Here is a 13,094-nt window from a genome sequence, read left to right as displayed (position 1 = left end):
TATAGACTAAGCCTAGACTTAAGACAATTTGTATTGTATTTCTACTTTCCTATCCTTCTAATCAACATCACCTTGTAACTACCATACAATAAAAGCTCTATCTAGAAAACCAGAAGCTTCTTCCATTTACTAGTCTGGGAGATAAATTAAGGGAAAGGTTAAGTAGGGGAGATTTATGATCTAATATCCAATTTTAATCTCACAGTTTGGTGACCCAGATGGGACCTTAAGGACCCTCCCACCCTCCCTAGTTTGGCCATGAGCCACCTAATTTAGTGGACTTTCTCTTAAATACCCCCACTGACTTTGCCTCATTTGCCTAATCTCCCTTGCTTTAAGCCTCTAAAAGCCTTGCTTTAAACAGAAAAGCCAGCCCAGTTTAAAGGGCAAGATGCTCGAATATTCTACTATCCCTTTGATTTTTCTCATCGGAATGTGTTGGGACAGCATAACGTCCCGACTTAGAGGAATAGTTTACTCAATGGTCCTTCATAACATTATTGGTTTTTGCCTCATTCAGGCAGCAAAAAGTTTTTTGTATAATGGTCTAAGTGTGAATCTTTGGGAAAATACGTTTAATATAAGTAGAAATTTTATGCCTGAAATTGAAATACCTTTTAATACCACATCCATAGTTCATACGACTAAGGATTTTATTTTTGCTATTATCATTGTTATAATATGGGGGAAATTGTCACATAAGGAGAGAGTTGTCAAGATGGCTCTTTCTACTAGAGATGATCCAAGTTTAGAATCAGATCAGCAGAAACTGCCCCCCCTGCAGGAAACTATAGAACATACCAAAAAAGGAGCACCAATTCAAGACAGAAAATATAGCCCCTTTAAACCAAGTGACTTGAGCGCATGGAAATCAATCATCCCTAGTTTTGAGAAAAATCCAAACACTGTAATTTCACAGTTAAGGACTATATTTAATATATATCAACCCACTTGGGCTGATGTTACGTGCCTTATGGAAACTTTACTGTCCCCAACTGAGATTACAGATATTATCTCAGCAGGAAATGCCCTTATTGCGAAGGGTAAGGCCGATGTGGAATGGCCTCTAAAGGATCCAGAGTGGAATTATAATAATGATATGGATTTCCAAAGATTAAAAGATGCTAGAGAAACACTTCTGAAGGGAATGGAATCTTGCTCTAGAAAACCGGAAAACTGGCAGAAATTTTTAAGCCTACCTCAGGAGTCTAATGAAAAGACCAAACAGATTTTATGATAGACTTTGTGAGGCCGCTAGACAGTACACCAGATTGGATCCAGTAGATTTAAGAGATTCCTATATTGTTCTCAACACATTTGTTTATAATTCACTGCCAGAAATACGCAGATACTTTCTGAAACAATGTCCAGACTGGAGAACTCTCACAGTAGATAGGATTAAGGAACTTGCAAATTATGTCTTTGACTGAGGAAGGTCCAGATCACCCTAAACAGAGCATTCTGGCACCGGCGATTCTTAGTCAGCCATGTGAACACCGGAACAAGGACACTAAAGTGTGTTGTTACTGTCGTAAGGAGGGGCATGAATTGAGAGAATGTAGGACTTGGAGAAGAAATTCTAATTCTAATTACAGGCGAAATCAAAATAGAAATAGATCTTTTCAGAGGAATACAGTAAGGCAGTACCAGAAAAATGGTAACAAGGGTCCCCCTCAGAGGAGGACACAGGAATGACGGTGTCTTGGGGAGGAATGGAACATAGATAATGAAAGCCATATATTCCCAGATCCAGATTTTTTGAATACACTTGTGCCAGTCCATTCACCTCCCCAGAGTAATGAACCACATGTCACCCTAAAAGTGGGGGAGACTTATTATGATTGTCTGCTAGACACAGGAGCCTCTAAATCAGTATTAGTAAACAAACCAGATGCTGGGTGTAGACCTGTAGGATTTTTGAATGTAGTGGGAGTCTCAGGAAAGAGCCAGAGAGTGGCAAAATTGAATCCTCGCATGGTATCTATGGGGCCCTTAACAGTAGAACATTCATTTTTACTCATGCCTGATGCCCCTGTAAATTTATTAGGTCGTGATCTCCTTTGTAAGCTTAGAGCAACCATATCTTGTGCTCCAGATGGGGCTGTCTCCCTACAATTGCCAGAGGATACTGTTCATTTATGACCAATTTTACTTACAGAAGCTCAAGGAACAGTAGGGGTAGTATCCAAAATTCCCTCTGACATTCCTGAGTCTTTATGGGCCTCATCCCCTAATGAGGTGGGGCTCCTTAAGTCTGCCATGCCTGTTACCTTTAAAGTTAAGGGGGGACCACCCCCCTCCATTCCACAGTATCCATTGTCTAGGGAAGCAATAGAAGGGATCACACCTATAATTGAGGCTTTGAAAAGCCAGGGTATTATTATTCCATGTCATCACTCTCCATGCAATACTCCCATTTTGCCAGTTAAAAAACTCAAGCCTGGGCCAGATGGTAAACCTGTTTATCGCTTTGTGCAAGATCTTAGAGCGATTAATAATTATGTTATTCCTAGACATTCTATAGTCGCAAATCCGGCTATGATAATTTCCTCAATTCCCTATGAATCTACATGTTTCACAGTGGTAGACCCCTGCTCTGCCTTTTTCTCCATACCAGTACATGAGGACTTCCAATATTTATTTGCTTTTACCTGGAAAAATAGACAGTGGACCTGGACTAGACTCCCACAGGGATTTGTAAACAGTCCCACATTATTTTCCCAAATTTTACAGCAGGATCTGGCCTCCATTACCTTTAAAGGTTCCACACTAGTACAATATGTTGATGACTTACTTTTGGCCTCTCCTAATGCTGAAATTTGTCAGGAAGACAGCCATCACTTACTGCTGGAGCTGCACAAGAGAGGACACAAGGTTTCCAAGTCAAAGGTACAATGGTGTTTGCCCCAGGTAGAATATTTAGGATTTATTTTGGCTGCTGGAACTCGCTCTGTCTCTTCTAAGCAAGTCCAGGCCATTCAACAACTCTCTGCCCCCACTACTAAGAGGCAGTTGAGAGCCATTCTGGGAGCAGCCAGGTACTATAGACAATGGATACCCTCTTTTGGTGAAATTACTAAACCTCTCATAGCTCTTACAAAAAGTTCTGTCCCAGACATTTTACAGTTGGATCCCCAGCATCTCTCAGCCATAAAAGAATTAAACCAGGCCTTGTTATCAGCACCTGCCCTAGGACTGCCAGATTATAGTAAGCCTTTCACTCTCTTTGTGCATGAACAAAGGGGGGTGGCTTCTGGAGTTCTGACTCAATCACTGGGGCCTAACCAACGCCCTATAGCCTACTATTCAACTCAGCTGGACCCTGTAGTGGCTGGAGCACCACCTTGCCTTAGAGCAGTGGCGACCACAGCCCTTTTGGTAGAAAAAGCCTCTGATTTGGTCCTAGGTAACCCTCTAACTGTGCAATGCCCTCATGAAGTGAAGGCTCTCTTACTACGTCACAGGACACAAGCCTTTTCAGATCAAAGGCTGGCTAAGTATGAAATAACCCTGTTAGGTAATGAGAATATCACTTTAAAACGCTGCACAGTTCTCAATCCAGCAACGCTACTCCCTAACTTACTATTCTCGGGGGAACCATTGCGCGACTGTGATTCTTTAGTTGATATGGCTGATCCCTGATGCCTCCCTAGTCATTAGTTGTATGCTGTGGACAAGATTATTCTGTGGGCCTTGGTCCTCCTCTGGGGTCAACCTCACAGGGCTTGTTGGAGGAAGAATGGTGATCCTGAAGGCAAAGGCTTTAGGCATGACAACCAGTGGTATCACTGTAGTCTACGTTTCTGAAAGGATGGGGAGAGGGCCAGGCCTTGTTGTGGCCAAATGTCTTCCTGGCTTTGGCTACCTGGGAAGAATCTCTTCATTAGCCTCCATTCTCTGCTCTGCACTCTAGGCCAGTGATCTTGGACCCAGCTGACCCAACTGGAGATGTAGGGGGTGGACGTCAATGGCGCTGGGACAGGCTGGCAGAAGAAGCTAAAGCATGGTCATATGCCCAATGCTTTCGAAACTTGGATGGGAGCTGGGTGGAGCCATGGGATGTCCCGGTGAGTGAGAGCCTTCCCTGGTGTGTACATGTGTACATTGTATGTAAGTGTGACACCCCCAGCAAGGGCCCCCATGGATTCAGGCAGCCTTTCCCTCTGCATAGCAGCCCTCCTGCTCCTCTGACCCCAGAATCATGGTCATCTGAAGTTGGAATGTGGAGGTCTACTCCTGACCTCAGCTGAATGTCCCAGCTGGGCTCTGACCATCAAAGGTCACCGTGAGACTGGCACTTCCCATGACCTTGGGGATATTGAAGAGTTCAAGGGTGTCCTCCTTGATTCCCCATCTGCCACCCTACACTGGACCCCAGCATGGTTATAACCCCCCACACACACACACACACTTTTCTCATCTACTCCAAGGAAGACCACTTTCAACAGAGCCTTTTAACTGAGCAGTGGAGATATACCTGAGATGTGCTACAAAGCAATGGCAGACACAGAGACAGAGAGAAAGAGAGAGTGAGAGAGAGAGCAAGAAAAAGAGCCAGCCAGCCAGACAAAGAGACAGTGACAGAGAGAGGAATTCACAGAAATTGACATACAGAAGAATTGAGAGAGAGTTCTGGTAGTTTTGGGTACCCATTCCCACAGTGGGCCCTGAGCTGCTCACTTCCCAGGACCTGTAGGTGTCAGAACACCACATACTCTTTTGTTTTCACAGTCACACTGCTGGGTCCTGTTGAAATTATAACTATCCCCATCTGATAGCTAAGGCAACTGAAGTTCAGGGAGGATAAAGGTCTTAAGTCAGGTTACCACACCAGTTAGTAGCAGAACCAGGAGTAGAATGTGGTTCTCTGGAGTCCCAGCATAAGGTTCTTTGTTGTTGAGTCATTGTCAGTCATATCGGACTCTTGATGACCTCACTTGGGGTTTCCTTGGCAAAAGTCATGGAGTTGTTTGCCACTTCCTTCTCCAGCTCATTTTACAGATGAGGTAACCAAGGCAAAGAGAGTAAAGTGACTTAGCCAGGGTCACCCAGCTAGTAAGTGTCTGAGGCCAGATTTGAACTCAGGAAGATGAGTCTTCCTGAGTCCAGGCTGGGCACTCTATGCACTATGGCACTACCTAGCCACCCAAGGTTCTTCCTATAGGACCACAGTGACTCCCACACCCAAGTCATGGGTAGGCAGATTCTCCAAGCTAAATGTGTTTTCTTTTCAGGTGGAGCAGACACAGAAAGGAAGCAAGGGCTTTCCTGTGCCCAGTTACTCAGAAGAGGTCCTGTCAGAGTACAATCATTACTCCCAGATTAAGCCTCTCACCCAACAGGAGCCCACCTGCACAATTCTCTGAGTCTGGTTCCCCCACCCCCTGGTTCTCAGGGACCTCAGAGGGAAAACAGGCAGCATTGGATGAGAGGACTGGCCGGGTCCCTTCCTACTCTCCATTTCTGTGATTCCAAGAACTGTGAATGCAACAGTTTTATCAGAAACATGTAGTGACATCTTTATAAGGATGGCATGTGTAAGTGAACAAGGATGGGTTGGGCCAAGCAGAACAGGACACCTTCTAACTCTGAATATGTGATCCTGCAATGCCCAGGCTGTGGTATGGCTAGACGTTCAAGCCACCTCTAGTCTGTCCTGTCTGTATCTCATTTAGTTGTAGTTACTAGCATGTTGTCTACCTCTGAGGGAAATGAGTCTTTCTCTATTACATTAAGAACTAATTTTTGAACCAAGACCCAGGTTTTTCTCCTTTCCTGTTTCCTCATCCAGAAATCAACCAGTGTGGGAAATCTTTCTCAAAGACTTACTTAGGAAAAGAAATTCTAAGCTTAGGCGAATGGATGGATTCCTGCTAATTGTGATTACTCAGACAGGTCTTGAGAAATATGGATTCTCCCTTTATTCAGGTACTATGGAAATTTTTAAGTCCAAGTCAGGTACCTCAAGACCCTCACTGTAATATAACCCACCTCCCATTATAATATTCATTCTCTCATTAATTGTTAACCAATCAGAATTGATTGCCACCCCCTCAGGAACACCTGCTCTTCCAGGGGAATATAAACTTTGAGCCCACTGCCATGAGGCATCTTTGGAATTCAAGAGTATCACTGACCTCTTTTATCAATAACACACTAGCCTTATTAATAAAATGACTACCCTGAGATTATATCTCTCCAACTTTTTAAACATCACATTTTAATAGACTGTGAGCTCCTGGAGATCAGAAACTGTTTTCATCTTTCTTTGTTCATATTTCCAGCATTTAGCACAATGCCTGACATTATAGGGCCTTGATAAATGTTTGTTGACTAACTGATGTGGGACTTAAGGAATATTATTCAACAGTGGGCAGCTAGAAGACAATGGTGATTTTTGTTTAAAACATCATGTTAAATCTTTGCACTGGTGACGTGGTATCTGGAGACCAACCAGCAGGGAATGAGATGCCTAGTGAGGGATACCTCACCCTTTGGGCACTGCCCGAGTAGTCCCATTCAGATGTCATGTCCAGTCAAGGGGAAGTCAGGCATTTCCTGGGACAATCAGTATGTATTCTTGATCTGTACGTGCCAACTATATGATTACTAAATAAGTAAAGTTGACTTTTTTCTCCATTGCTACTGTCCAGTCAATGATTGATACCATTTTGAGAACTGGGTTTGCAGAAGCTGCAGGCAGCTTCTCACAACAATAATAAATTCTTAGTTTCAGATTTTCCTCCCTGAGTTTCAGTTTCCCTATTCATAAAATAGGGGTGCTTACTTCAATTCATATTGCAAGGGGCAGCTAGGTGGCGCAGTGGATAGAGCACAGGCCCTGGAGTCAGAGTACCTGAATTCAAATCTGGCCTCAGACATTTGACACTTACTAGCTGTGTGACCCTTGGCAAGTCACTTAACCCCAATTGCCTCACCCCAAAACAAAAACAAAAACAAACAAAAAAATTAATATTGCAAGGATCTGTGAAGATTGCCCATTCATGGGTTCCCATAGCAACCCCTCCAGAACTCTCATCATAAGTTAAAGACTTATCACTTAGTGGTCAATCTTGCTGTGATGTGCCCTCCCAAACTCAGGTACACTGGTCTTTAGACTAGAGATAGCCTTGCTTCATACTTGGAGCCTTTTAAGGTGAAAGGGACTTGTCAGATTCTTGGTTCCACTGGGATGACCTTCAAGTGTCCAGGGTTACCTTCAAACAGCAGAAACTGTAATGGAAGAAAAATGGGTCAAGTATGTATTAAAAAGGAAAACAGATGTCTGGCATATGCTCCCTTCTCCCTTTGAGAATCCCTGGTTCCTCCTAGGGTGAGTTTACCTGCCTCTTCCTACAGGCAGTTTTTCCTGCCCCTCCTAGATATTCATGCCCCACCCCACCCCTTACATGATCAGGATTTATGTCTAAGATTCTTAATCTTGTTTTTTGAGACCTGAACTCCTTTGGCAGTTTGGTGAATCCTGTGGCTCCCTTTTCAGAATTATGTTGTTAAATACAGAAAATAAAAGAAAGCAAAGCTATCTATTGCCATATGAAAAAATGCTCTAAATCACTATTGATAAATGCAAATTAAAACAACTCTGAGGTACCACTTCACACCTATTAGATTGGCTTATATGACAAAAAAGGAAAATAATAAATGTTGGAGAAGCTGTGGAAAAATTGGAACACTAATGCATTGTTGGTGGAGCTGTGAACTGATCCAACTGTTTTGGAGAGAAATTTGGATCTATGCCCAAAGGGTTATGGAACTGTTCCTACCCTTTAACCCAGTAATACCACTACTAGGTCTGTATCCCAAGGAGATCATAGAAGAGGGAAAAGGACCCACATGTACAAAAATATTTATAGCAGCTCTCTTTGTGGTGGCAAAGAATTAGAAATCAAGGGAAAGTCCATCAGTTGGGGAATGGCTAAACAAGTTGTGGTATACGAATGTAATGGAATACTATTGTGCTGTAAGAAATGAGGAGCAATGGATTTCAGAGAAACCTGGAAGGACTTACATGAACTGATGCTGACTGAGAGGAGCAGAACCAGAACATTGTACATGGTAACAGCAACATTGTATGATGATCCGCTGTGATAGACTAGGCTCTTCTCAGTAGTGCAATGATCCAAAACAATTTCAAGTGTGTAATTTAAAATTCTAAATGTGGGTCTTAATCTGTTCCCCCAGTTTTGGGGGAAACTGACTAAAATCACTGATAAAAACGAGTTTAGATTTTTAAGGGTTTATTGAAAGATAGAAAGAAAGATTGAGAACAGAATTCGTACAGCCTGGCAATCCTATCTTTCCTCAATTTTCCTGTGAAGTCCTCTGGAGTCTCTCTCTCTCTCTCTCCTCCACCACGGTGAAATCAGGAACCCCAAAGAAACAGCACTCTCTGTGCAGGCTCTCCTTCCTCCTTCCTGTCCCCTCCCAGAAATGGGAGGTTCTTTAAGCTGGTTGGTTGACTGGGCCGGAAGTTCAAAGTTTTTTTAGATTCTGAGAACTATGCTTTCTTAAGTACTCTCAAGTACCAGCCAGATGTGCTTAGCATCTAGTCAACTACTAATCCAGTCAAATCAGCCAGTAATCCACTCAGGTGGGTTCCTGAGTATTTGCCCAATCTCATCTATCACATTCCATTCTTTTGACACAAGGAACTCATGATAGAAAATGTTCTCCATGTCCAGAAAAAAGAACTGTGGATTCTGAATCCAGATAGAACCACACTGTTTCTACTTTTGGGCTGGTTTTTTTCCTTCTTTTTTGAGGTTTTTCCCTTGTGCTCTGATTCTTCTTTCACAATATGACTAATGTAGAAATATGGTTAATGTGATTTTACATATATAACCTATATCAGATTGCTTTCCGTCTTGGGGAGGGGGGAGGAAAGGGAGAATGGGAGAAAAATTTGAAACTAAAAATCCTATGAAAACAAATGTTGAAAACTATCCTTACGGGGCAGGTGGCACAATGGATAAAGTACTGGCCCTGGATTCAGGAGGACCTGAGTTCAAATCCAGCCTCAGACACTTGATAACTTACTAGCTGTGTTACCTTGGGCAAGTCACTTAACCCCAAATGCCTCACGAAAACAAAACACAGAACAAAGAAAGAAAACTATCCTTACATGTAATTAGAAAATAAAATACTTTTATTAAAAAACAAAAAAATAAACTAAAATAAATATATAAAATAAAATATATAGAATTTCAAAGGAAATTTATTATATTGAAAAACATGTAATTGGGGCTGGGACAAGCACAGAGTATCTGGGATGATGTCTCTCCATAAGTAAAGCTGACTTCTAGGAGAATCATGATGACATGTAAAGAAAGTATCTTATCATTTATTCCTAGTTTGAGTTTCTATAGCCTGTCAATGTATCATTGTTATATGACCTGCCCCCTTTATATTCCCGTTATGGGTACTGATTACTGTGGGTACGCAATAAGCTAGGCCCTGATTTATATTAATGAAGTTATCCATTAACTGGGGTCTGAATCCCTTTTAGAGCTAATATATGAATTAGAGCTTGGATCTTAGGTTTTTCTGTTAACCCCCTTTTGCCTCCTACATCAACTGTATTATAGTATCTTCGCCAAGACATCCAAAAAGGACACTGAAATAATTCAACAACAACCAGGTGATAAAAAGGAAGTTCTTTGACTATAGAGTCATTTTAAAAGTCTGACAGCTTTAGCCTCAGTTCTCCTGGGAGAGCTTGGGGACCAGTAAAGGGAGGGCACCCTATTACATCATGAGAGGGCTCCTCACCATCCCATCATTCCAAAGTTTGGTTTTGTCAACAGCACAGCATTGACACCTTGAGAGCAAAGAGTAACTTTTGGGACCCCAGACCAGTGGAGGTGGAGACTAGGAATCATCTGGCATTAATGTCACTACCGGATACAAACTTGGTGGGACTGATCGTATGTGGAAACTGAGCTAAGTTGAACCTCCTTCCCTGACATAGACTGACATGATGGAAGGGAGAGTATGACCCAGAGGCACCAGGGAAAATGTTTCTGTTTACTCTGGCTATCTTTTAAAAAACCTCCTTTTGTAAAAGCTCATCAATATTAAGTGGTTAAATGAGGCACCAGTCACAAGCTGCTAACCAGGTGGAATTGAGCCAGTGGTGGCTCAAGCTGATGGCAGTAGAGAAGAAATACCCCAGACTCTTCAGGGTTCCCTAGAAGCCTAAGAGTGGATGTAACTACTCTGGCCCTAGGACAGTGAGGCCAGAGTATACAGATTCCATACAGTTATCAAAATATTGTTTGTTTTAAGAAGTTCGCAGGTCCCAAGCTAAGAACCTCTGGTCTCTCTGTTACTATATGCACTCTCTTCAAATTGTATTTACTTCTGTGTGAGAGGCAGCTAGCTGGTGCAGTAGATAGGGCACTGGCCCTGAAGTTGGGAGGACCTGAGTTCAAATCTCACCTCAGACACTTACTAACTGTGTGACCCTGAAAAAGTCACTTCACCCCAATTGCCTTAAATATCCAGAGCCATCTCCAGTCATCCTGATGTATATCTTGCCACTGGCCCCAGATGGTGCTGGAGGAGAGAGTGAGGCTGGTGACTTTGCACAGCCCTCACTCAAATCCAATTCAGTGAAAGTCATAACATCACCTGGATGTCATGGTCCTCTTTGAGAATGAAGGACAAACAACAACCAACTTCTCTGTGTATATGTTGCAAAAAACCTTCCCCTGACCCCAAACCTGCCACCCCTACAATGTAAACTCATTGAAGGCTGAGATAGCTTCATTTTTTCTTATTTTCTTTGCTTAGTACAATGTTTGGCACATAATAGATGCTTAGTAATTGCTGGTTGGATCATTGAATAGGCTTAGTTTATAGATATAGATATAGATACAGATACAGATATAGATACAGATATAGATATAGATACAGATACAGATACAGATATAGATATAGATACAGATACAGATACAGATATAGATATAGATATAGATACAGATACAGATACAGATACAGATATAGATATAGATATAGATTAGATATAGATATAGATACAGATATAGATACAGATACAGATACAGATACAGATACAGATACAGATACAGATACAGATATAGATATAGATACAGATACAGATTAGATATGGGTATGGGTATGGGTATGGGTATGGGTATGGGTATGGGTATGGGTATGGATATAGATATAGATATAGATATAGATATAGATATAGATATAGATATAGATATAGATATAGATATAGATATAGATATAGATATAGATATAGATATAGATATAGATATAGATATAGATATAGATATAGATATAGATATAGATATAGTGTAAGGCAGAAATATGACTGATTAACATTGATTAAGGGAGGTCTGATTTTACAAATGCTGGGACCTGGAGACATTATCCTCGACACTGAAGACTACTAGGCTTAGTTTAAGGGTTTTTATCCTTTTGTGTTCCACGAACCCGTTGGTCAAGCTGGTCAGAACCTTACTTAAAATAACAGCTTACAATGGAAAGCAATTCTATTGAAGTACAGATGTAATTTTTTTCTCCATTCTATCCCATTCCTGTCATTTATTGTTCAACTCTTTGTGACCCCTTGTGGGATTTCCTTGACTGCAGTGGTTTGCCATTTCCTTCTCCAGCTCATTTTACATATGAGAAAACTGAGGCAAAGAAGGCTAAGTGACTTGCCCAGGGTTACACAGCTAGTAAGGGTCTGAGGCTGGATTTGAACTCAGGTCTTATTGACACCAGGTCCAGTATTCATTCACTTCAACATCTAACTGCCCCCTAGGGTTTCTTTTCTATTATAAATATATTATAAATTATCAACATTATAAATAGGGTTACCCAATTATTATTATCCTATTATTCTAAGTAGCATTATACTATTACCCTATTATCCTAACTATTTTTGTGTAGACAGGTGGGTTTTTTTTTCATTTTCTTCTAATAATCTGGTTAGGTCAAAGGCTAAGAGGATTTTGGTAACTTTTATAATACTCCTATATATGTATATATTACATAAGTACATATTATATTATATTGTATTGTATCATATATCATCATCACATCGCATCATATCACATATTATCATATATATACATATATATCTTAAATAATAGGTGAATACCATGAGAAGCAGTATGGTTTAACAGGTAGAACATTGAACCTAGATTTGGGAAAACGGGGGTTCAAATCCTCTTTTTGACACTCAATAGCTGTGTGACTCTAGGTAAGTCACTTAATCCCTCAGTAAAATGTCAAATGGGGCAGCTACATGGTACAGTAGATAAAGCTCTGAGCTTGGAGTCTGCAAGACTCATCTTTGTGAGTTCAAATTTGGCCTCAAATGGTTATGAGCTATGTGATCCTGGGCAAGTCACTTAACCTTATTGCCTCAGTTTCTCCATCCACAAAACAAGTTGAAGAAGGAAATGGGAAATCAGTTCGGTATCTTTGCCAAGAAAACCCCAAATGGGGTCATGGAGAGTCAGACATGACTGAACAACAACAAATAATCTAAAATGGGGATTGGACTTGATGGTGTCTAAGGTCCCTTTCAACTCTAAATCTGTGATCCTGTGCATCCCAAGAAGTGAATACAGGTGCTTGTTTTCTCACAGGCAGGACATGCCTTTTCCAACAAACAAACAAACAAATGAATGAACGAATGAATGAACAAATGAATGAATTAATGAATATATAGCTAGCTAGATAAATAAATTAATGAAAGGACAAATAAATAAATAAATGGATGAATAAATAAGTGTATGAATGATTAAATAAATAGATGGATAAATAAATAGAAAAAATAATTAATGGATAAAAGAATAAATAAGTGAAAGAATAAATAAATAAATGAATAAACAGACAGAAAGATAAACAAATATATATGCATATATGTATAGATATTTTTATTTTCCCCAATTACATGTCAAAACATCTTTTAACATTTGTTTTCTTTTAAAATTTTGAGTTCCATATTCTATTCCTCCCCTTCCCCTTCCCTGAGATAGTAAACAATCAGATATAGGTTATACATGTGCAATCATGTAAAACATTCCCACATT

The 13,094-nt window shown here is 40.8% G+C and overlaps 1 protein-coding gene across 1 annotated transcript in view; it reads left to right on the top strand.

Moving 5' to 3' along the window:
* The window catches only part of LOC122744502 (2'-5'-oligoadenylate synthase 3-like), a 69,894-nt gene that overhangs the window by 13,893 nt on the left and 42,907 nt on the right, over window positions 1–13,094 (top strand). The window contains exons 7-8 of the mRNA XM_043990014.1: window positions 3,914–4,067; window positions 4,198–4,333. Coding sequence (XP_043845949.1) covers window positions 3,914–4,067; window positions 4,198–4,333 — 290 coding nt within the window. The remainder of the gene's footprint in view (window positions 1–3,913; window positions 4,068–4,197; window positions 4,334–13,094) is intronic.

Source organism: Dromiciops gliroides, chromosome 1 (assembly GCF_019393635.1).
Source record: "Dromiciops gliroides isolate mDroGli1 chromosome 1, mDroGli1.pri, whole genome shotgun sequence".
Lineage (NCBI taxonomy): Eukaryota > Metazoa > Chordata > Mammalia > Microbiotheria > Microbiotheriidae > Dromiciops > Dromiciops gliroides.
This window is presented reverse-complemented; position numbering and strand designations above follow the sequence as displayed.